This window comes from Zeus faber, assembly GCF_960531495.2.
Source record: "Zeus faber genome assembly, chromosome: 9".
Classification (NCBI taxonomy): domain Eukaryota; kingdom Metazoa; phylum Chordata; class Actinopteri; order Zeiformes; family Zeidae; genus Zeus; species Zeus faber.
In genome coordinates, this window is record NC_137197.1 from 17,500,728 (window position 1) to 17,527,613 (window position 26,886).

A 26,886-nucleotide genomic window follows, 5' to 3' on the forward strand; every position below is an offset into this window, starting at 1 on the left:
AAAGTGCTGCCTCGTTCTCCTCCTGCACGAGTCTTGGGAAAATAGTCTGTTTATCAACTCGAGGCGTGGCTACTGGACTGGGCTTGACCAGGAAAGTTCTTCAATAAAATGCAGAATATCAGTCGATGATGTATGGAAGCCCTGAAGGCCAAGGCGGTTGAAAATGCGATCTCAAAAACAGTTTTTCTTGTATGTATGGGGTAATAACTTGCGTCTACATATATATTACTATATATTCTACAGACTATCACTGGGTTTGTAGGAGATCTCATGAAATTTACAGTCCATTAGTTTCAAGTCCCCTTGGGTACCTCATACATTGGTTAAACTTAAATGTAGTTAATTTAGTGTCCAACATCTAGATGCTTCAGAATGAGGCACCCTGAAATGAAGACAAAACTGTAATATTTGCTATCGTTTTTTTCCTCTATTATAATGTTGTAAACACACGCGGGGCTTCGACTCCGAGCTCGTTCCTCAGGGTGACAGCTTGGGCTGCGGGACGCGGCCGTCCGCGGAACCGTGCTGGGCGCTGTCCTGCGGGGTGGCGCTCAGAGCGCAGTGGCGGGGGCCCTTCACGCCGCCCCGGATGAAGCGGCAGGTGAGGAGGGAGAGCATGTGGCGGAACACCGACTTGCGGCAGATGATGAAGACCCAGGGGTCCACGATGGGGTTCAGGGCGTAGAGACGGAACGCCCTCAGGTTCTCCTGGTCGTCGGCGAACGGGTGGACCGCGTTGATGAAGCCCGCGATCTGAAACGAGACCGAGACGACGGGTCAGGGTCACTAATAACACTCGTGCCGTATTGATTGAGAATGAGCGTTAAAGGTAGAGTGAAGCAGGAAGAAAGAGGTGGGGGGGGGGTAACAGATGTATGAATCAGCTTGCTCTTTAATCATTTCCTATCTGGAGTAGATCAAGCCCCTTTCTGACCAGCGTCTTGAAAAACGCTACCCCTGCCCCAGGCGTAGATCCAAAACGCTGATCGAAGACGTTGAAAGAGCGCTCCACATCGTTAGAACCTCAGATTGTTTTCCAGCTCTCCGCACCAATCACCACGCATGTTATCCAATCTGCCAAAAAACAGATGTTTCCTTCTCCCTAAAGGGTCATCACATGATTCTATTGTAGGCTCTTATTTTTATTTTTTCCAGATAATCTGTGTTACACAATGGTTCTGGTGAAACAGGAAGTTTATGCTTTGGTCTGACCCCTTGAAATGACCATTGCTTTTAATGTAGGTGATATTTAGGAACCGAGGCATTTTCTACCACCACATGTGTTGGGTGGTTAATTTGCATAAAACACCGATATACCTGGCGAATATGGTGTTCGAAGGAGCCTCAATGGCCGACGCAGAAAGAGCGTTCGGGGTATGAGCGTCCACGCGGGGCGGTCCGAGACGGACGCGAGCGGCCTCTGGCTGAGGGACAGCGTTTGTTCACCTTGTTCCTCCACTCTATCAACAGTCGCCCTGTTTTCTCCATAACACATGCAACAAACAGCGGCCTTATTAATGGCACGGTGTGATTGAGTGTTATTGTACCCTGTGGTAAATGTTTCCCTGTTGCCAGGGCCTGGGGAGAGAAAACTAATGAGCCCGAGCAAGAGTGAAATCAGCGGCGAAGAGCTAAAGCAGACGCTGCTCGGACTGGATGTGGCCGGCCTGAGTGTGTGTGTGTGTGTGTGTGTGTGTGTGTGTGTGCGTGCGTGCGCACGCGTGTGTCTTGCATTACAAAAAAAACATTGGGATTACCATGTTTAATCCTTGCCGCAACAGCAGGAGAGTGTAGCCTTCAATGCGCCACCATCCTTATTTGACAGGAATTAAATTAAATCTGATTGTTTTTAGGGAAGTGATGTCTTGGGCCCAAATTTCTAGAGTTGCACAACAGAGTTAGAATTGCTGTTGTATGCCAATTTGTAGAACATGTGTGTGTGTGTGTGTGTGTGTGTGTGTGTGTGTGTCTGTGTGTGTGTGTGTGTGTGTGTGCGTGCGCGAGTCTGTTTTGCTCAGGCCACAAAATGAAGCGCATGAACATTCTAAACAAGACTGAAAACAAGCAGTGAACTATTCACCAGTTCGCCGGCGGTTGACTGAACCTCCATCTGTCTGTAGTTCAAACATCATACGCTGAGCTGAGCTGTTGTTGATCACATCCGAGGCCGGGATTCAACAGTTTTTACCGGTTCACATTCATTATCCAGTCGCTTCGTTTCGGGGTTGACTGTCCGCAACGTTGTTGTTCCCTTTCTTTTTTTTTTTGTGAAGTTCTGTCTTTTATTTGTAGTATGCTACCAACAACCTTTTAATCGGGAGTGATCCAGTAAAACTTTTTTTTATTTTTCCCCCCTCAATTTCTCTTCATTTAATTGCCTCTTCTATCTTCATCGCCTCGATTTTGCTATAGGGGTCAGAAAAGGCACCGTTACACACAGTCAAAGATCGCACGCCGAAACCAACCCCTGACAACCCGCTCTCAAACCTCCCTTTGCCTCTAACAGCTTTGGCTCACGGCCAAGGAAAAAAGCCTGGTCGCTTGCAACAATTTTGTATTACATATCGGAAATAGGAAATGAATCGTGGTTGCATATAACACACTAACAAACCCAATGAAAAATGCATTAGTCTCTCCGTGCTCTAATCCTTTGCCTCAATCACCATTGAAATCTCGGCCAGAAACATTTCGAAGAAACATGCGCCCACCAACGACCCTCCTGCACCCGTCTTGCCCCGCGGACGCACACCTCCCACCGGCCTCGGCGCCCGTGGCTTCATGCCGCCCTGCCTCTTATGGTCCTGCGGGGAGGCTCTCTGGCTCTGCAGAGATGGGCACAAATCTCTGGCTGTCATTCTCCGGCGACCGTTGGCCCAGACGAATGAGACGTCAGGCTCTGCTTACACATTGCGTGTCTACGGCTTGGGTGATTTACGACGGCCAAGCGGAGGGAAATGGATGAAAACAAACAAGACTCCGTAGTTACGGGCGGTGTGCATGAATGTAAATCCAAGGAAAGAGCGAATGCAAGTTTGTAAACGGATGTTTATACATTTACAAATAGAAAACACACACACACACACACACACACACACACACACACACACACACACACACACACACACACACACACACACACACACACACACACACTTGTACAAGCCATACTTTAACCTTAGCTTGGACACATTAGGACCCATTTGAAGCTGATTGCTGCAACTATCAGGAAACAGGCAGCGTAATGGACGACTACAGCTATGCATTAGTTTCCATCTCGGGTCTTAGAGGCGCGTCCCACATCTCTCTTCCTGATACTGTTTCACTCTTCGATCAATAGGTTGGAATAAGTGAGGGCATCCCAGTACCGGGCATTATCAGCGCTCCAGATAAGACACTTTAGGGTGATGCACTTCAAAGATTCTAAAGGTTTATTTTTCGTCACATACAGCGTGTACTGTAGTGAAACGCTTTTTTAGCAAAATAGAAAAAATTAGTGCAAAAATAAAAAGAAGAAGAAAAAATGAATTAACAACTAAAAATCAAAATGTATATAGGAATACAATTTGAATAAAAAACACAAATCTATGCGCAGAGCAGAAGGAATTGGGGGCAGATGATCCTCCTTGGCGACCCATAACGGGAGCAGCCCAAAGCAGAAGAAGATACTGCATTTAGAAAAAAAATACCAGACCAACAGAAACTGCATACATACAGACATACAGACAGACAGACAGACAGACAGACAGACAGACAGACAGACAGACAGACAGACAGACAGACAGACAGACAGATATCACACACTTTATTTATGTACATTGCGCAGTGTTTTCTGTGGAATGTTTAGGAGCTGAGAATAATAATAATAAATATTTTGTGAGTCCTCACAACAACCAGCTTTACAGTATCGTGCTGCTGTACATGTGTAACAATGTTTTACATGTTCTAATGGTGTTGAAGGGCTTTAGAAGTTAGACCAGAAAGGGGGTTCCTTTTTCGCTGTTCCGTCTTCATACCTTTTCAGTCTTAGATTCTAATCTTGTAATCACTCAGATGATCTTGCAAAAAGTATTATTTTACAACACATTCATTTGCAAGCAGTTTGTTAGCTGGACTTACTCCCTACATTGTAGTAGATTGAGTGAGTCTGGTGTCCTCTCTTTTCTTTCCTTCTTCTGATCCATTTGATCTGAGCTTTTTGTCTTGTTTTCGTCACGAGGCGATGGGGATATTTTTCTGCTCTTTTAACTGTGAATGTCCAGCCACATTGACAGTTTACTGACCACTAACTGCACTGCTTCATCACATTCACCGCAACTGCCTCTCACCACTTGAGAATCCCAGATGAGTGGGTTCTTACCGGGAAAGGATCCCGCCAGGGGGAACAGAAACGGCATACACACCTTAAAGGACACCATGCACAACGTAAATACAGTGAATGGCCATTTTTAATAAAGTGCTGGTTAACTAGAGTATCAGATATGAGATTAATATCTTTTTTTTTTACCACTCTAATGTACTTACAGCAGCCATGTGTGTTTCCATAACACCGTAACTCATGTGTCACTGAAACAAGAAGTTGTCGAGCATTAACACATTTTGAGCAGATTAACAAGCGACCGACCTCCAGCCCTCAAGACGAGCTTGTGACTCAATACAAGTTACAACAGATATGAAATACTGCACGGCGTCAATTCGACCAGACGAGGCATTGCAGCAATGTAAATGTCACCTAACCCCCACGCACACATTGCAGAACATTTTGCGTGTGTGTGTGTAAATTGAGATGTGGCACATTTTCTTCTGTTTAGCATTCAGCAAAGGGATCATGCAATATCTAAGGATATTACAATTAGTGTGCAGGTGTGTCTTTAACACACAGCAGTGTGTGTGTGTGTGTGTGTGTGTGTGTGTGTGTGTGTGTGTGTGTGTGTGTGTGTGTGTGTGTCTTCTACAGGGAGGTTATGCTGGTTAGAAAATTCCATCCAGAGAATGTTTTTGTCCCAGGACAGATGCCAGAATTATCCTGCCAAAAGGCTGAGGGAGCATAAGGTCTTGTGTCAGAATTTTCCCCAAATGTATTCACGAAAGAGCAATAACAGACCACATTTACACACCTAGAAACAAGTTGCCATAAGACTAGAGCATGTCAGCTGTGTGTGTGTGTGCGTGTGTGTGTGTGTGTGTGTGTGTGTGTGTGTGTGTGCGCGTGCGTGTGTGTAGGTGTGTGTCCCGCGCAGACTAAACCAAAAAAATCTAAAATGTCACAATGAACCGTGACTGCCGAACTTCAAGACACAGCATCATATACATAAGACCATCTCTGATAACCTCTAACGACGTCTATCAGGAAGAAGGTTGCGGGATGATACGGAAAGACGGTTTCAAGTGAAATGGAAAATTCAGACCGGGAACATTTTTTTTAAACCTCGGAAAAACCCAGACAGCCACAAAAAGGCACCCACACCAGGAGGAAGTGGAGGCGGGTGTGAACGAGTGAACACCCAACTTCAACGTTGCCAAAGATGTTCGACACACCAGGGTGAGCAACGCTTACTTGGCTTTTCCCGCCAGGCGGTCAAAATAAAAGCCTGACTGCATTACTCAACCTACGATATGTAAGTTAACCACGGGGAGGTGCGCGGCTTTTGAAAAGTGTTGAACAAATGCACAATGGGCGAGGGGGTTGAATGCGACTCACTCAAAAAGGTTATTCCATCTATTCACTTTTCACCGAACGGTTTATGGTCTAGCGGAGATAACAATTCAAATGATCTATATTCCAGTTTTTAATGGGCAGCATGAAAGAAAATGTCACTTTTCTTTAAATCTGAGATGTTTTATATGGCTCATGCTACTGGCTTTTTGGGATAGGACAGGGGGATATTCTCCAAAACCGACACTGTTTAAGTGTGTTGGGCCAAAGTCGGATTTCTTTGGTATCCATGCATTAAAAATAAACACTATTGCTTAAACAGATTTGATTTGTCCATTGTCATTGTCCATTCATTAACAGAGTGATTGATTCTCACTTTGTAAAACGGGAGCGCCGCCCGGACCTCACGCAGGAGCGAAACTACAAGGTGATCAATCTGTCAGCTCCTCCACTAGCTCACTTTTTTCCCCCTCGACGCCACGTGTCTGATGCAAGAGGGGGGACGGATCGCGGATGAACCGGGAAAAGGGGGAAATTAAATTCATCAGAAATTTGAGAAGGGAAGACGCTTCTTCCGTCTTCATATCGGAGCCAGACAGATCTCCGGCACACAGCCGCCCGAAGAGCTTCAGAAACACTTAACTTTACATAAAACAAGCTCCATTTATATTTCTTATTGTTTCACACTGATAATGAGCGTCAGCCAAATAGAAAGTTCGGTATTGAATGTTTCATATTAAATTCTATTTGTATTAATACACAATGAATTATGGTTTAAAGGTCCAAATCTATTTGCATAATCAAACGAACAACAAACCAAAATAAAATATTGGGATTTGGTGTTTACATTTTTACTTTCGTCATCATTTCCAATGACAAAATCCCATTTTAAAAAGTCTGAGTTAAAAGCTCAATTTGCGTGGTAAAAAAATTAAAATAAAATTAATATCCATTCTGCTTGAATACAACTTGAATGCAGAATTTTGAATATCACACGATGTCAAATGTGAAAACACATCACAAGTCACGGCATGCAGGCTCAGCTTTTTCTTCAACAAATAAACGACTGAGTCAAGAAATGAGTCAAGCCAAACGTCGAAATCCAGGTGTACTGCATATACCCCCAATTATCTAGCACATACTTTACATTTGGCAGATTTTTATTGGTTTTCTTTTTCTGGCAACAAAAAAATAAAAAATAAATAATCAAACACATAAAAATGTGATTTTTCTTTGTTCTAAACAAGAATAATTGCACTTGCTTGACTTCATATCATATATGAGAGACTTATCGAGGAAGCTGATATGAACACTGATATGGCTGTCCAGTCTCGACAAAGAAAGATTCCGAGGCATTGTTAAAACAAAACAAAAAAAAAGGGACTGAATCCTGTTGCAAATGGCGTCCATTTAATTGGGTCCATTGGGTAATGTTTGTGGTACGACACAGGTGCCAGCTGGCTGAATAGTTCTCAAGCACACTTTGTTTGCATGGAGGTATACACATTCTTAATTCAATATATTACAATATGAATAGAGTATAACAGCTAACAGACATGCAGTCCACACACAGTAATCACAACATGCCCTCGTGTATTATCTATTTAGCTCAATCAATACAGTTCTGATTTAATGGACTAAAATCACACACGTTGGAGAGGAACTGCATTATTTCTACAAATTGAAATGTGTGTACCACGTTAACACACTGCAGTGGGATTTGAGAGCCAAGAAATACAACAAATATGTGTGGGTTTGTTTTTTTTGTATACTTTTATTAATCCGCCTGGGGGAAATGAGTCCTCTGCATTTTACCCATCCTAGTATCACAACATATCTAAGGAAACTGAGGACGTTTGAGGAAATTGCTCCATGTCTAGGTTCCTTCTAACACAAGTTATAAAAGTTGCTTGGCGTTCACACAGTGAGAGTGTGGTAAAAAAAAAGAAAAAAGATTATTTCTGGCCGGCTCTTATAATCTCGTCTTATTATGCCCAAATCTGTCAAACGGCACCTTTCTCGATATCTATCTATGATGTAGTGCAGGAATTAAAGGGTGCACACATTGCACATTTCAATGGATTGCAATCATTATTACTCAAGGCCAGTTGGAAATAAAATATATCAAACACATGGGACACAAGGCCAATAACAGAGGTGCTTTATTACTATAAGCATCCATTTTTGAAATATTGTATTGTATAATATCTATCCACACACACACACACACACACACACACACACACACACACACACACACACACACACACACACACACACACACACACACACACACACACACACACACACACACACACACACACTTTGAGATTGGGCATTACTTTTGTAGGGATTGCAGCACCAGTCAATTTGAACGACATGGATGTTGAGACGGTTCCAGTTCAGTTCAGTTTAGATTTAGAAAATCCGTTTTAGAAAAATTTGAAATATTCTTTCTTTTATTCAATGTTTTCATTGCATAAAAAAATTAAAAAAAGGTGCTGGGCTCGACTTGGTAAAATGACACAAGTTTCACTCGCTAGTTTCATCAAAATTTCCAAAGGTCACAGCTTCTCTCAGCTTCCCTCAGCTGAGACTGAGCTGGACTTGTGTCTGGGTTTTTGAGTATTTGTTGATGTCACAGGCGTGGCGATCATGATTCACTTGAGCTGGCAACTCAATTGCATGAAAAAAGAACAAATAACTCCCAAGGCAACTGCATATTTGGGGTTTTAGTGGTTCTGAACTCCCAAGGTCCATTCGACAAAATCAATGCCTGAAGATGATTTTGACCCTGATGATAAATTACGTGTTTACTGGAATTAATTAAGAAGTTACACGCACAATAAAAGTCAAGGCGTAGGGAGTTGTGTCATACCACTCAACCGCGGCATACGCTTCCACACCCATAATAGGACAGCCTATTTCAGCAGGGAGTCCCTTCCTGCCTGCCTGCTTTGATGCCTGCTCGCTTGCAGTGTCGCTGCACCTCCACCTCCCCTGCATCCACCTGCGGGGCTCTCCTGTTCCCCATCCAACGGCCAGTTTCAAGCTCATCGAGTACACCTTTGTTTGCTGTACACCTCGCCGGGAGTGATGAGCAGTAAGAGCCCAGACACCACCCTCAAACTATGCACAATAAATACAGATCATTTTAAAGTAAATCCCAAATGCCAATCTGTTTATCCTGCGAGTTCTTCCCCCCACGACACCATGATGAGGAGGAAAAAAGTTACAATTAAAAAAATTAAAAAATGTTCGGAAACTGTGAGCACGGATTACTAACCGTACCTGCAGATTACTAATGCACAATGATACAGCATCCCATGAATCATTATTAACGGGACTGGGGGGGGGACGCGGTCCTCGTTGTTGGGTTTTCATCCGTCGTCGATGACGTGAATGCGCCAAAACCCGTGCGCAGGGGGTTGCAAATCCACAAACGCAGGAAAAATGAGTGCAATAGTAATCCAAGGGTACGGTCTGATAATCTGCGAGTGCGGTTTCCGAATCTTTGGGCACGGTTGAGTAATCTTTGCACACAAATTACCAAACCGTGCTCACTGTTTCCTAACATTATTTTTAGAATTTTTTTTAAAAGCGTACAAGCTTTCATGACCTCTCACAAACAACAGCACAATGAAGGCAGCAAAGCACTGGAAACTGTATGTGAATATGTAAACAACAATTTGTATTACCGTATTTTCCGGACTATAAGCCGCTACTTTTTTCCTAGGTTTTGAACCATGCGGCTTATACAAAGGTGCGGCTATTCTGTGGATTTTTCTTCCACCGCTAGGGGCGCTCTCACCGGAATTAGAATCAAAAATAAGATAGACGAAAAATCAATGCAAAGAAGAATACGCTACTTTTTCTTTAGCAGATAGAATGCGGACGATAAATTACCAACTGGTAATTATTTTCAAATCCTCGCCCCTTCATCATGGAACCCACACGAAGAAGTTCGTATGATGCAAGTTTTAAGTTGAAGGCCATCGATCTTGCTATCCAGGAAGGAAACCGCGCTGCAGCACGCAAGCTAAGAATCAATGAATCTATGGTGAGACGTTGGAGGTGGCAGCGGGAAGAGCTCATGCAATGCCAAAAGTCGAGAAAAGCTTTCAGAGGACATAAAAGCAGGTGGCCTGAACTTGAAACTGTCCTGGAGGACTGGGTGAACACACAGAGAGCAGGTGGCCGAGGTGTATCCACTGTACAGATCCGACTGAAAGCTAAAACAATCGCCCGCGAAATGAATATTGAAGATTTCAAAGCTGGGCCGTCATGGTGTTTCAGATTTATGAGACGTAAAAACCTGTCCATCTGGGCACGGACCACTCTCTGTCAGCAACTTCCCCCTGACTATCAGGAAAAAGTTGAAAACTTCCACAAATTCGTTGAAACAAAGATACAAGAACACTCCATCGTACCAGACGACATCATAAATATGGATGAAGTACCTTGGACGTTTGATCTGCCTCTGACCAGGACTGTTAATAAGACAGGCGCATCATCCGTGTTGTTGAAAACAACAGGTCACGAGAGGACGCACTTCACCTGCGTTCTGGCATGTACGGCATCCGGACAGAAACTTCCACCACTGGTGATTTTTAAGCGCATAACTATGCCGAAAGAACAACTCCCGAAAGGCATAGTGGTCAAAGTTAACACCAAAGGGTGGATGATGGAAGGCCTAATTAAGGAATGGTTAACGGAGTGCTACGGCAAGCGCCCAGGAGGATTTTTTCACCGGAAAAAAAGCACTGCTTGTTTTGGATCGCATGAGGGCCCACATTACAGATTCTGTGAAAGCAGCAATCAAGAAAACAAACTCCTTTCCAGCTGTGATTCCTGGAGGTACAACAAAGTATTTGCAGCCGCTTGACATCAGTGTGAATCGGGCATTTAAAGCTGCACTCCGGGTTGAGTGGGAGGCTTGGATGACAGGTGGTGAGAAGTCATTCACAAAAACTGGCCGCATGCGAAAAGCATCTTTTTCTGATGTCTGTCAGTGGACCCTAACAGCGTGGAGTGCTGTGAAAAAATCCACCATCACCAACGGGTTCCGAAAGGCTGGACTGCTACGCGAAGAGAGCGGCGCACCTTCAGAGTCAACTTCACCGGGGGATGACGGTGACACGGAGAGCGAGACTGATGGAGACGGATGTGACGAAGCGCTTCTGAGGCTGTTCAACTCCGACACTGAAGAAGACGACTTCATGGGTTTCAGCGAAGATGATTAAAGTGACTTGTGGTTTCAAACACAGGAGAAATGAAGGTAAATAAATGCCGTTTTTTTTCTCTTGGTTCTGTTCCGTTTTAATCAGCAAAGTTGCTGCCGTGTTAAAAGGCACTGTTCGGAAAGAATCTGTTCAGGTACATACATGTACATTTACAGTTCAAAATGGTTCTGTACATGCAGTAAATATCTAATTTTTCAACATAGATATCTGCGGCTTATAGCCCGGTGCGGCTTGTATATCTCTTTTTTTTTTTAAATAGAACAGATGCGGCTTATATACAGGTGCGCTCTATAGTCCGGAAAATACGGTAATTAAATGTACGAATGACATTTTATGCCAAAACGGCCACAGCGGGTGACAGATTTGGAGAATGTAGTGGCCACTGTGGGCTCTGCAGTAATAACGATATTATTATTATTATTATTATTATTATTATTATTATTATTATTATTATTAATAATAATAATTATTATTATTATTATGATGGGTCCAGCCCGTCCCTACTGTCATTGCTCCGCATTTTTTTCATTTTAATCTTGACGTTTTTCGGGCGAAAAGTATCCGAAACATATAACGGGAGTACACACAGACAGGGTCGAGGTCTCGTTAGTACCGGGACGTTTCAGACGTCCTGGCGTTCCAAGTTTGATCGAGATCGATCTCCGTTTGGCGTGGAAATGAGTGAAAAACTGTCATGAAAAGCTGAGTCTCTTCGGAACTCATTCCCCCCTCCAGCCACTTGCGAATACGACATCCAGACGGAGAGCTCAAGCCGGGGCTTTAAAAGGAAAAAAACCTGGAGAAAACTGTAACTCGCGCCACCTTATACAAAACCTTGGGAACTATGATTTGTACAAACAAGACATTTTCGCAACGCAGGACGTTTTAAGAACCATTGGAGGAACCGACCCTTTATGTAACATACCCGCACCTGCCACCTGTCAGATAAGTTAGTACAAGTGCTACTACCTGTTGAGTACTGTTTACGGATGTGTACATATGGATTTTATTTCATTTTGATCCCTTTTTCGTCCTGCACCGTCCTGTCACCTTCTGCTGCCCTAACGCCTGAATTTCCCCCCGAGGGATCAATAAAGAATTATCTTATCTTATCTTATCTTGTGAATATGTGCGCGCCATGATAGCAGCGCAGTCTGTGCAGACATACATTAAATTCGATGTTGACTTTAGCAGATAACCCTCACACTCTTGCCTCCTGATCGTCTGTTTGACGTGCGGGTGTTTTATTTGACCGCTGTGTGTGTGTGTGTGTGTGTTGACCAACTTTTATGATCGTACGCGTCGAAAGCTGTTGGCAAGTGGTACGGTGTGCTACTGGGGATTCTTTCCCTGACCGCAAGATTTGGGATCCTAACCCAGAACCTGGAGGACATACTGTAAGAAAACAAGACTCGTTGCTTTAACTTTAACTAAATGTAATTGGCATTGTAATACAACAATAAGTAAAAATGGGTAAATGTTCAATATTATACAATAAATTATAATATAAGCAAATAATATTAACTACTAATAATAATATTGACACTTATTAATTTCATCATTGGTTTTCATGTTTTGTTTTTCTTCATGTAAGCTATGAATCATGACTCATGAATCATGAGTCTCAGGTGTTGTTTTTTTCCTCCCCATTTTCTTGTAGTAAATTGTTTCATTTCTCAGAGGCAAGATGTCGACTTTCTCCAGGGAAATATGACAAACATTTCTTTCAGTCCCCCCCCCACTTTTTATACACAATGCCCTCCAGATTCTTAAACACAAACACAATGAATAATCCCTGAAATAAAGAGCGGCCGGGAAACAAGGTCAATAGATGACTATTTAAACTATTTCACATGGGCTTTATTGAAGATATTTGTCAAGATATCTAATATCGTTCACACACACACACACACACACACACACACACACACACACACACACACACACACACACACACACACACACACACACACACACACACACACACACACACACGCTAAAGGTAAATTGCTGTATCTTATTTCCTAAGTCATGGTTTCTTCTTAAGTTAGAACTGACAACATAAGAAGGCCGTTGAGGTGTTGAAAATATATGTGTGTATGTGTTTTTTCCAAAGTGTGAGTAAACTTCAATAGTGTTGCCGTGTACGCGATGGATTCCACTCAAGACCAAGGTTTCCTTTTCAAAAATCGCCGGAAGAAAGAGCAAAAAAAAAAGTTTTTGCAGGATAGCGAAACATGACGCCTATAAAGACACCAATCACCAAAACAGGAGAGTCCTCACCGTCGTCGTGGCGTAAAAGCTCTCTCCCCGGAACATTCAATTCATTTCTCGTGTGTCGTGTTCATTTCTCAAGAGTTCATTTCTCAATTTTTGCCCAAACCCACAGTGTGTCAACCGAGACATAAAGGCATCCTTTCATCCCCGATAGGAAAGTGCGCGTATCGTCCACCCGTAGAGTGCTGCTTTCACAAACTGAGCTGTGTGCGCAGTTAAACCCTGCGGCTTATCGGTCTTATCGGTTAATTCTTTTCGACTTTACCGCTCCTCTCTCCTTCTCTCGTTCCGCCTTGTACCTTTTGGTGTCACAACTGAAAATCTGGATTTCATTTTGTGAAAGTGAAAGCATAATGAAATGAAAAAAAAAAAAAAAAGGGACCAGCATTCCAACTGGAATATTGTGTGATTCGGGGGGCGTGCCTCTGTCTAATCCGCAGCGCATTTTAACTCGATTCGAGGGATTTCACAGCATTTTGAACCCAAATTCTGCATCAAACAAAGCACTCAGACCTGGTGCCGAGGAGGAGGATGTGTGCGGTGTGCAGTGCTACCTTGAGTTACGGGCGTACTCACATACGAGTTTTCCGAGTTACGAGCCGTCGTTCCGTCGATTTTTTGTATTGATTTGCGAGCAAAAATGTGAGTTACAAGGAGCGAGCTTCAGCTACGCCGCTGCTCACTCCTTCACTTCACGTGGTTACCCGAGCGTGGAAGCATCCCTTTTGTGTTTTGTGCTCGCGATTTGTGCTTTTTTGTGCAGTTATTTTGCCCCAACATTCTAACCAAGGGTCCGGAGAGAGTAAGTGCTGAGAAGAAGAAGCGGATGATGTCGATTGAATTAAAGCATGAAATCATAGAAAAACATGAGCGAGGTGTGCGTGTGATGGAATTGGCGAGGCAGTACAAGCGTAGTCCTTCTACGATATGTACCATACTGAAGCAGAAGGAGACAATAAAGGGTATTACATCAGCCAAGGGCGTTAAAATAATGTCTACGCTGAGGACCGCTGTCCATGAAAAGATGGAGCATCTGCTGTTGGTGTGGTTGACGGAGAAGCAGCTCGCAGGAGATAGCGTGATAGCGTTTTATTATGTTTTTATGTCATTTATAAATAAATTTTCCTTATTTAAAAACACGTAACAAAAAAAATTGGGGTGGTTTTTTGGGGGCTGGAACAGATTGATGGCATTTCAATTAATTTCAATGGGGAAAACTGATTTGCTATACGAGCAGATTGAATTACGAGCTCTGTCACGGAACAAATTAAACTCGTAAGTCAAAGTACCACTGTAACACTCAGTAAGGAAGTAGAGGAAGACATTGGTTTCCATCCCAGGTGGTTCAGATGTCTCTGATCTTCCACTTTTTCCACCTGTGGACACACTCTGTAACTTCAGGTTAACTACGGACCCTTGTCCGCCTCTCATCGTTTCGCAAATGTGCGCTGCACAGACACACTGGGGCAATTCCCCAAATCACATTAGGACGGCGGATAATTGGAGGGCTCTGGGCTCCAGATAACTCAAAAAGAAAAAACACCAAGACAGATCGCATTTAAAGAATCGTTCAATCCGGTACGCAGCCTTACCTCGGGGAAATTTAGCGTTACTCTGGCTTTTCCCCCTCGCAGTGTACGACATGCGTTTGGAATCAAGACTAAGTAGAAAAGGGTGCGCGTCGAGCCGGAGCTAAACAGTTAGGGCTGGGGTTAATAAAAACAGGGCGGTGGGGCGCAGGGACTACCGTCACGAAAGCACAAAGGAGAAGGAAGGAAACACCAGGCTATGCGACTGCGAGTGCGTTGGTGTGCGCTTCATTAAATGCGACCGTGTTATCAAGCGTCTCACTACGCTCCGCGATCTGCCTCAGAGGTTCCGTGTCATTGTTTGGGTTCACAAAGCCAGCTCCCCCATAAGCAGGCGATGCTCCTTCCCTTGCAGTAACGTGACAATGAGGTTATCTCTCGCCTGTGCCCGGAGCATCACGTGCGCCAGGACACATGCGAGATTCAAAAAAAAAAAAAGCAAAGCCAGGGACGGTATGTCTCAAAAGAGAACATTTCTCAACTGTAAATGGATGAGTGCCACGCCCCGCCGGGTCGTCTTACACCTGGTGCCCGTCGTCCGTTATTGTATTACAGCTACCGGTCTCGCACTCGTAAAGACGTTGACACCAATAAAAGCGGCGGTAAAAACCGTAGGGGTGACGCTCCACCATGCGTCTCCTCTTATCGTATCACTCCGGTGACCAGCGGCGGACTTTCAATCCTACAGAAACACGTCGATATCAGCCGCCGCTGATGACGGCACATTTGGAGTTATACCCGGGATCTGTACAATCTAAAAGCTTAAACGTCAACCAAGGACGTCGATACGTCGAGATACATGAACTCGGACATGCTTCACAGAACTGCTGTCAGCAAATATTGCTATTGTCTACATCATAAATACAGTCAAATATGGAGGCGGTGTATTCATTATACTGAATGTGCTGGTGAAACAGCTTCTAGGAGGCAATTAACAGTGGGGGTTTTTTTTATTCAATTTCCAGTATAAATGATGGTAAACATGTTTTTGCGTTTTAAAATTGTAACAATTGTGGGGAAACTAATGATAGGAGTGCGGCTCTTATGGATTTTTGGTATTGACCAACAAGACAAAAAGCCGGGTAAGAAATGACGGCTCCCAGGGGTCCCTGGAGTGGGTTGTTGCCACAGGCGAGCAATCTGCCCGATTGTATGTGCACAGAGTATGACAGCAGAAAGAGGAAGAGGGGAAAGGGCAGTTGTTTTCTCTCTAACAGAAAAGCCTCCGCCCGTCAGCGTGGATCCCCCAGAAAAGGGAACTTTTTACGCTGTTGCAGAGTAATTATTGGGTGGGTGTTTTTTTAAACATATGTACAGTCAGATCCTGACCGCATTCCCTTTTCTTTGCGATGTCTTCACAAAAGTGGGAAAAAAGCAGGAAATCAAACAAAAGATAAAAAAGACGAAAATTGAACGGACACCACCCGTGGGTATATTTCTCTGAAAAACAAAATGTGAAATCGTGTAGCAATTATAATTTTCAAAAATTTGATCATGAAATGTTTCACACGTGCTTTTGAACTATACCAGCATTGTTTTCTTTCTAAACCAGGGGTCGGGAATCATTTTGGCTGGGAGAGCCATAAAAGCCAAATATTTCTAAATGTATTTCCTTGTGAGCCATATAATATTTAATAAAATTGAATGCAACTTAATGCGTGCATTTTTTAAGTGAGGCATACATTTTTAACACATGTCTGAGTACTTAAAAAAGCGCTATATATAATACATTTCTCTTTATTCTTCTTAATATTGTTGTTATACTGTAGGTAACCAATAGTAAATGAAATACTTTTTACCATTAATGCAACTTCTGGTGCTGCATGGTTTTGCTGATGACCTTGTAGTCTGCTTCATACGTAGTGAGGTTAAGCTTCATGCTGCATTGAGGCTTCCATCAGTTAAACGTGAGCGTAGGTTGCTCTTAATGTTTCTCAGATGCGAGAAAGACTGCTCACATGCGTATGCAGAGCCATACATTGGGCAACACGGCAATACTCACACGCTGCATTGTGTGGTATGTGACGGGATCCAAGAGGATCATTATTATCCACAATTATTATAATAATCCTCAGTGATATATATAATTGTGGCCTGCGTGCCGCATATTGAAGTGAAAAATAAAACTCTCGCCATGTCGGCGCACCACGGCCAGAAAGACTCCGTCTCCCTCCCTAAACCCTCACCTGTGGGCAGAGACTCCCACAAGTGGCGCCTGAGCAGAGACCCAGGACGGGCAGGGCGCCGAGAAAAAGGCCCTGGAGTCTTTCTGTGGTCCTCAGCCGGTGCTTGAGTACGCCCCTTTGTCCGCCACATTTATATTTTGAATTCTAAATTGTAATCTCTTTTACCTGTTTTACTTTAAAATGACACAGAATAATTATTTATTACTTGTTAATTGTGATGAAAAATTTTAGCTCAAAATTGTCTGCGAGTCATATACCGTCATCGAAAGAGGCATAATTGGCTCGCGAGCCATAGGTTCCCAACCCCTGTTCTAAACGATTGTCAGTAGAAGCTCGCTACCGTAAATTAATCACGCATGTTTCTGGAACGGCGTGTGGAAAACAATTTTGTTTCCAGTCCCATTTTCCGGCGTCCAGGTTCTCCATGTCGATTGTTTTATCCTTTGATTTATTTCATTTTAATAAGAGGTATTTGGACCGACTGTACTTAAAGTAGCAAAGAGATAAATGTAGCCTGGACGTTAAAATGTTAAACAGCAACCACACAGAATGTGTGTCATGAACCAAGCCAAACAACAAACAAATCAAACTTTATTTTTATTTTTTTCCCCCATGAGGGGAACATTTACGATCACGGGCAGTTACATTTGAATTTTATAACGCCTTGATCGCTTCCCTACACTCCATCTATCATTGATGTCCGTGGTGATGAAATAATCAAATGCCCATATCAAGTGATTCTTCTTCTCAAGAAAGGGGCGTTAGAACTGGTTCAAAAACCCAGGCAAGTGACATCATATATTGATATTCTCACTCAATTAAATTTTTCCCCCCAGACGAGTCACCACATTTAATGATGAAGGACCAAATGAGATGATCTCTCATCCCTTTTATGAACAAAACCAAACTTGCAGTTCAAAGTCCCACCTCAAAAACCGGAGAGCAGATAGGTGCTCCCCCTTTGAGACGTCATGTTTGGCTTCGGAACAAGACCGTTTAGATAACACGGCTCGTCGCAACTAGACTTGTGCCGTCTATACAGGCAGACCTCTCATCTTTCCTATTTGCACTGAAACAAAACCCACGGTAAATTCCGTCCGGTTCCTCTCTCTCTCTCTCTCTCTCTCTCTCTCTCTCTCTCTCTCTCTCTCTCTCTCTCTCTCTCTCTCTCTCTCTCTCTCTCTCTCTCTCTCTCTCTCTCTCTCTCTCTCTCTCTCTCTCTCTCTCTCTCTCTCTCTCTCTCTCTCTCTCTCTCTCTCTCTCTCTCTCTCCTGATGAAAACCAAAATTCTAAAGATTATAAAGGTCGGGTCTATTCTTCGCAGCCTGGCCGTATACGGTTACACTCCGCTCTTTGTCTCTTAAAACACAGTGGCGCGCCTGCGCGAACAGCTCTGTGCACGAACGAGGATACCGCTCCACAACCTTGCCGTGCGCGACTTTGGCGGAGATGGAGAAACACCAGGTCGCGGCTCTGTCTGCGGGCCCAGGGATGATGTGCGAAGTGGCGCCGCCACGAGAGAAGCCGAATTCGAACGTGCCTTTCGACAGTCATAGTCGTGTACACGGAGACTTCCGGGGCGTCGGGGAACGTCGGAGGCACCAAGCCGGTTCCTAACTAGCCAGGTTCAATTGTCACGAGGAGAAAGCACATTGATGCACTTCCCAAATGTACTTTAATTACTCTTAGCTCATCCCATCTCCTAAGTAAAACCAAATAGTCACACAACCACAAAGTGACGCCGGCGGAGGCCAGACACGCAGACTGAGCTGTAACATGAGTCACTCTTAACCCAATAACAGATGTCTTGATATAGGGGTGTGATTTTCCATAAGTACCACTGGATCTTCAATCTATGAAGACGAATGTATGAATTCCTTTTTTTCAATTATTATTTCTGGTCAAAAACTTGCGGACAAGCTGCTTTCTATAACTGAAATAAAACTGTTTTTTGGGGGGCGAGTGCAAAATTCAGGAAAAAGTATTGATTCCCGAGTGAATTACATTGCGGCATCTTTCAAACTGTTCTTCCATCGGTGACCAAATTCCACCAAGGTTTGTTTTTTTTGTTTTGCTTTTAATGCTGCACGAGAGTGCACGCTGTAAGTCTTCGGAAAGTATATGCACATTTGGGGGAAACTCGGCTCACGGTTTCCTGAAGGCCTAGTTTTACTTTCAGTGACTACAAGCATGTGAAACTACCCACTTCCATAAGTAATCAGTCAGTCGGGTTCCTTATCTGATGAACTAATCAAAAGCTGTGTCTGTGGGCTGAAGATTTGACTTATTTGATGCCAAATGAATACAGAAAATCCCCTCATTCATTTCTAATAACAATATACTGGTATATTATGTAACAGAAGTATACGTGTCAATTCTTGGAAGGCTATGGATCAATAAATCACGGTAAAACGATTATGCCGACCTGATATGTTGGGCAGCAACAACTCACCGGAATAATATTCCGTGTCAGACCTTATTTTAATAACTCATTTCATTCTGCACGTTTGAAGTCCTCAAAAAGGAAAAGTTCTGATGTCAAATTGGGATACGGTGCACGTGGAAGGTTGCCAGATCGCGGCCCAACCTCATAGCTCCTGCTGCAGGTAAAGGGCCGGGCTGCAAAGGCAAACACACACATTTGGCAAAAGAGGAACCCCAGGCATTTGCGCGCACGCCTTTTCTTTTTTGATTAATGAGGACGACGGGGACAGGGAGGGGAGAGAGACACAGCACAAACAAAAAAGGAGCTCAATGGCTGCACTGTCAGTTTGGCCCGAGATGTAAATAAAGATTATGCAACAGCGGAGGTAACCCCTCCCTGGAGCAGGAGTCTCATAGGAGGTCAGGAGACGCTCCCCATTCCTTGCTGGATTCTAATTCAGTGAACTTTGCTCCAGTCGAACGGCCTTTTTGCGACACCGACTGGAACTCCGCTTCATTGACATGTGCAGATTTGCACAAGGATGGAAAAACAAAAACCTTTTCGAGCCGGCGAGGGGCCAATTGACGACACGCAACAGGGATTTTGTGATCGGACTGCACGTTGAGATTCCCAACAGGGTATCCCAAAAGCATCTCCCTGTTAAGCGTCTGATCGCCAAATCCCTGTTGGAACTGGAACTCCCTGGAACTCCCCCCTCGAGCACCGGACAATTGCCCTTATTTACTTTGCTACATGGATGATTGTGATCATTTACATTACATTTAGCAGACGCTTTTATCCGAAGCGACTTACAATTGTTCAAACACCGACAGACGCAGCCATCAGGAGCAATTAGGGGTTAAGTGTCTTGCTCAAGGACACTACAGCATGCTAGCAGGAGGAGCATGGGATTGAACTTTAGATCACTAGACCACCAGCTCTACCGCCTGAGCTACCATCCCCATCAGATGCTGCAAAACAAGGGCAAATTGCACCCAGCAGCAAAAAATTATGGCCGTGTTTTTTCTGGCGTATCGTCAGCAATTGGCAATATCTTTTGCGAAATCCGACGCTTGGATACAGGACAGGGTCCCAAATTGACGTGCAATTCATGGTGCTATCAGCGGCCGTTGTACATCAGGATGGTAAATACAGGGTGAAAATAGCAATTCACGAAGAGACACACACAACAGCAAGCCGAATTGGCAGAACATCAGATCCTTACGAGATTTCCGCCCCCCTTGAACTCTTCTCTATCTCTGCCTCTATCTCATAAGGATCTCTACCCCCTTATCTGTTCTGCTCCTCTATCTGTTAAGGATCTCTAGCCACCCTTTATTTCTATCCAACCTTTCTCGTAAGGATCTCCTTCCTTTTTACTATGATGCAATAAAGAGTTGGTTTGACGGCTATACAACAAAATGTACTTCTTGCATGACGTGAAGTGATGTGATGTAGGAGCGGACTCACGGTGAGTGGCAGGGAGCAGACCACGAAGATGAGCGTCATGAGTGCGAGCAGCACCAGGTGGTCCATCTCCTCCTCCCCGTGTCCGAACCAGGCCAGGCTCATCTTCCTCTTCCTCCCCACCGATCCGACCGAGCCGCGTCGGATCACCTGGCTCCTGTGCATCTGGCACAGGCTGACGATCACCGAGCCGTTGCACAGGAACACGGCCACGATCAGCAGGGCCATGAGCGAGGAGTAGGTGAGCGAGAAGGCCAGCACCTGCCCGCCGTCCTCCTCATCGAGAACCTCCATGTCGATGAAGCACCAGGTGCCGGGGCAGTACTGCCGGTGGCGGCCGTATCCCAGGAAGGGCAGGAGGCAGAATGCGGAGGTGAACAGGTAGATGAAGAAGAGCGTGAGCTTGATGTAGCTGCCACGGACATATTTGGAGTACAGGTAAGGGTGGCTGATGGCCAGACAGCGCTCCACCGCCATGGCACACAGAATGAGCATGGGTGCCAGACCGAAGAACGTCATGGCGAAGGCGAAGAGGTCGCAGAGCCGGTGGTCCCCCGTCAGGCCTATCAGGGAGAGCTGCCGGCCGTAACACACAAAGACAGGCGGGCTGAGGAGGCACGTGCCCAGGAGGTCTGTGAGGGCCAGGCCAGTCACCAGAATACAGAAGGCGGACGACTTGGTGCGCCGCTCCTTCTGGTGCATTCCCAGGATCAGGAGAGCGAGGAGGTTGCCCACCACGCCGGCCACAAACATGAAGATACTGACCCCGGGTTTGCCCTCCACAGTCACGATAGTTATGTTGTCACAGGATGTGTTCGGGAACATTTTTTTTTTGTTTGTTTGTTTTTTTACTCTGAAAAAGGGAATATCCGACCTCAGTGTGTGCGGTGCGGCAGCACGGTGTTGCCTAACGACAACAGAAGAATGTTCAGACCTCCCCGCGCCAACGTCTGGAACGAAAAAATATGTGGATGCTTGCGGAGATCCATGAGGCCGCGTTGAATGAAAGCATATTTCAGTGGATGTTCTCTTCCATGGGTTACTCTTTTTTTTTCCCCCTCCCCTTACACTCCTGGGGCAGAAAAGGTTCCTGTGGAGCAGCACATTTCATATTTAAAACTTCTGATGCAGGCTTAATAATCTCATTGAAAATAAATAATGTAAAATAATCATCAAATGACACACAAAGGAGTCCATCCAGCAAGGGCGTTCTTATCTGAATTACATTTAATACTTTTGAACCGATTTACAGGAAACATTTCAGCAAAGTTTGAGACTGAAATTTGCACAGATAATCTCCCTCCTATTCGACAAAGCATTGCAGTTTTTATCGGTGTCTATCTGGGTCGAAACTAAACTACACCACGAGGCTTATTCAACGCACTTCAATGAGAACCGGAGTCAGGAATGTAAAAGGGGTTTTCTATGAATTCCGGATGACCGCGGGAGGCGCTGTTTATAGCGCCTGGATTTCCATTGCGCGCAGGTGCAATGGTCGAGTATCTATACCAACAAAGTTACTCGTAATCAAATTAAACGTCATTTAATTTGATTACAGTACATGAAATTTAATTTAATTAGACACAAAAAATAAGAAAAAAAAACGTGTATTCTGAAACTAGCTAACTGTCATTCATTTCAATTTAAACACTATTTAAAGAATTTGGCATTTTGAGAGTTTTATTTTATTTATTTTTTTAAATCAGCTGCGGAAACCCTGTCTTTATTGCAGCCTTAATACCACTCACCTATACAGGCAGCAGCACCGGGACGACTGGAAATCCACTTCACTCTAAAGCAAACACCGTTTTATATTCCTGCTTGGCAATCCTTCAGTTGAACAGGAACAAGCGTGTGCGATCAATGGCTCCTCGGGACCTGCCTCTCTGCACTAGGAGCACTTCTAGTGTGTGTGTGTGTGTGTGTGTGTGTGTGTGTGCGTGTGCGTGTGTGTGCGTGCGTGTGTTTGTGTTCACTCATCGATTTGGATCCTCCCTCTTGGAGCGAGGTGGTCCCACGTTCTCGAGAGTTGCGTCTGCTAGTAATTCGAGGCATGTAGGACGCGGTGACAATAAGAGATTATTAGATGGACAGTCTCATTGTGTCCGGACGGTCTCCTCCTATTTACAGACACACACACACACACACGCACACGCACACGCACACACACACACACACACACACACACACACTACAGGTTTACACACTATTATACGCGCTTTTAAATGCCCCGTCACAATCAACAGGGGCTTTCCGTGTGAACCGCAGATGAACAAACGTTAGTAAAAACAAAACAAAATGGAAAGTTGTCTGCTGGAAGTCAGTTTAGGTTATTATTATTATTATTGTTGTTCATAACTATAATACATTATTCATAATGACAATACTTATTAATAAGCTTGCTATTATTAATAATGGTTGCTATGATAATAATAATAATAAGAAGAAGAAGAAGAAGAAGAAGAAGAAGAAGAAGAAGAAGAAGAAGAAGAAGAAGAAGAAGAAGAAGAGGAGTTATAATTATTATACAATATATCTTATAATAAGACTATGTTGCAGAAAATGTTTATCGCAACAGCCTGTAAATTGCAGTAAACGTCACCAACCGTCACCTTCCCCCTCAGGACATATCGAGCGGTTATTTCTTAATGATCCGTCTCATGATTAATCTTTACGTTATCAAAATGATTTTCACTAGGCTTCACTCAATCACAAAACACAAAACAGCAACAAAACAACAACAACAACAACAACAACAACAACAACAACAATAACAACAACAACAACAACAGTGAAGCATGTTGGACCTCTTTCTGGGGCTGCAGTGCAGAGGGTAGTGCAGCGCCGCCCATCGGTCAAATTATTTTTAAATAAATGTATAAATAATTTATAAATTAACAAAAATGTTCTGGGAGATTCTCTGAGAAAAAAAAAATGTATTTCGTGCTGCAGCTTTCCTCTTATTATTTCCTCTTATCGTATTTTCTCAGGAGGTTTATGGGCCTGGACGCTAGAAGAAATAAATAAGGGGAATTAAATGAAGAGAAATAAATAAGAAGAAATTTAAAAAAAAGGAGAAATAAACAAGGAGAAATAAATAAGGTGAAATAAATACGAATAAATAAATAAGAAGAAATAATCAGGAGAAATTAATAAGAGAAATACATAGGAAGGAATAAATAAGGAGAAATAAAAAGGAGAAATAAATAGCATGAAATAAATAAGAAGAAATGCGTCACAAAATAGCTGTTAAAAAGGGCCAAGCTGTTTTTGTTTTTTGTATATATATATATATATATATATATATATATATATATATATATATATATATATATATATATATATATTTCAACCTGCACAGATAATGAAGCCATACTGTTATTGGTTATCTCGCAAAAAAAATTTGACCTTTCACCCCTTGGTCTCAAAGCTCAGAATCCCCTCAATCAATCAAAATTGGAAGGTTTTGGTCATTGCATTGCTTTTTTTGCAGGATTTCGATGATATCAGGCTTAATAGATATAACCTCATAACATACATATATCATAGGATGTGAGATTTCATGACATTTCAAATCCTATGAAGGAAGTTAGAAAAAATCAAAGCTATAGCTCGTGCAATGGCCTTTTGTAGTAGAAAAATATGCTTTTGTTATTTGAATTTAAATGGTACAGAAACTGGCTTTGTATTAGATAGTGCATAGGCATTTTAAGGTCTGGAAAAAACCTGAAGTTAATCGGAAATAGCCCAAGTTATGCTGTTTAGCTCACAATATTGCTGTAGGCTGATCGATGGGTATGAATCACCACCAGGTGTGGGGCTGGGAGCTTCTTTCAGATAAAGAATGCGCTTTTTATCGTCTTTTTCATCTGGATCCACTGTCACGACATGTTTCCCACAGACAGGTCACTGGATGAGTACTACCTACTTCATACAGAAGTCTGCATTGGTTTGAGGTTTGGCCTTTCAAAAAAAAAAAAGTTAATAAAGTAAAGTAAAAGTAATGACGGTGCATACAGCAAATCAAATAAAACATCCAATTATAAAAGGCTTAAAGTACTGTATGTCCACCAACTTAATGAAATATATTTTTAAAGTTTCTGACAAGTACATTCGTTTCCTGATAGGCCATGACCTTTCAGTGAAGTAACCTTTTATGTGGGTACATCCAACTATATTTTTGGAAATAGGTAAAAAGATGAAGACGCTGTTGAGCAATACCACACCTCATGTATCGTGTGTCATAATAACTTGAGCGTCCCAATGGCATGGGAGCCTGGGGAGTATCTACTTCGGACAGTTCCCATAATAAGGTCACAGAATAATGGGCGCTCAGGCAGCAAAGACTGACAGAAAGGCAACAGCCATAGAAAAGTCATTTCCGTCATAATAAAAAGCAACGTGTCTGACACAACTTCCACGGGTGTTGCAAATCGCTTCTGGTGTTGCAGCAAAGAACCAAAACCCAGAAAAGAAGAAAGAGAAGAACACCGCAGTGAGAACCGATGGCCACAGAAACATCCAGAGTCTTTTCATCGATGATTCAATGAAAAACTTTGAGGGACGTCAGTGTTCTGGGTGGGCGTGGCTGTCCCAGTCTAGGTGTTTAGGTGTAAGGCCGTGTCATTAAGGACCACGGTGATGCTAAATCCAGGGTTATAAGATAAACAGTAAATCCTGCTTGGCGAAACAACGATAACAAAGAGAACAAAGAAAGAGGATAATCGTTGTTTTGTATTTATTTATTTTTTGGTTGTTTTTTTTTTGTTTTTGTTTGTTTTAGAGGCGGAACCATTTTCTCTACAGCCGCGACACACCGGGGGGGCGGGGATACATTTCAGGTGCGCACACCCTCGACTGCCTCTGGAGACTTGACTCTACAACTGGCAAGTCTAGTAAACCAACAAATGATGACAGGAGGTGAGCAAATAACATCAGGAGGAGGATTTCTTTTCGACACTTTCAATTATTCCATGCGTGACTGTATCTATTTCGCGAACTTTGGATCCCCTAGTATGCCAGGGGGCACAGACAATAGCAAACATTTAGCATGAGCTAACTTTTTTATACACATGGTGCAAAAAAAGGTGAAGTCATCAGATCCACCCTTAAGTAAACTGTTCAGGTTCAGGGTGAGGGTGAGTATGTAATATATGTGTGGTAACATGTTGAGTTATGCAAGTGTCAAATTGTCAAAGAAAAGTTATATTTCGAATATATTTTTTATCAGGGAAATTGGAGACAATATTTTTGGTCATGCACAATGCCGACCTAGTGTTAGTGTGCGGGGCGTTTACTCGCTGGTCATTAGTGTATGTTAGTGCATTCCGTTTTATTTCAGAACGTAATTCACCAGTATCATTCCTGCATTCATTACATTTGGCATAAATAATAAATTATGGATTTGCCATGCGTAGGACAAGTGTCAATCATTCATTTGTTGTAATTTCTTCTTGACCATTCACTTCAATGTATCCAGACACTTGACTTGGTGGCTGGGTCTGTTTGCATCTAATGCCATGTTCACACGACACGACTTTCAAAGTCCTCAGATCGCTGTACTGTTTACACTACACAACTTTCTGTCTTGTGATCAGGAATCTTGCATGTCTTGTGGTTTGTACACAACATGACTGAGCTGCGACAGGGGGTCACATGTTACGTGGAGGTCTTCACCAGTAGGGATCCCAGAATCCTTGGTTCTCCAAACTATGTTTTGTCACAAACACACATAAGAAGGGACACTCGAAATGACACAATTTTATCCATGTGCGATACAGGATAATGTATTTTCTATTATATTCTTTAGCATGCCCCACCTCCACTGCGTGTCTTTGCTCTTTGGCTGTACCTCGTCGCCACCATTGGAGCTGCCTGCGGGTCATTGGCGAGCAGTCAGATTGGGTTGTGAACAGTTCATACCACATGCTTGTGGCTCACGGAAGCGTGCTATGATTTTCTTCTGATCTGTGGTTTTGCTCAGCGATTGCCAAAAAGCTGTCGGCGAGTAGAAAACCAGGCCAGAATAAAGTAGTCTGAACTCAGC

The 26,886-nt window shown here is 43.4% G+C and overlaps 1 protein-coding gene across 1 annotated transcript; it reads right to left on the reverse strand.

Annotated features, from left to right (window-relative positions):
- Positions 1 to 477: 477 nt before the first annotated feature.
- On the reverse strand, positions 478 to 21,665 carry ptgir (prostaglandin I2 receptor; the record flags this gene model as incomplete). The annotated part of the gene is made up of 2 exons (XM_080006645.1): positions 478 to 753; positions 20,844 to 21,665. 2 exons carry the CDS (start codon positions 21,663 to 21,665, stop codon positions 478 to 480), a joined length of 1,098 nt encoding a protein of 365 aa, XP_079862771.1.
- Positions 21,666 to 26,886: the final 5,221 nt, after the last annotated feature.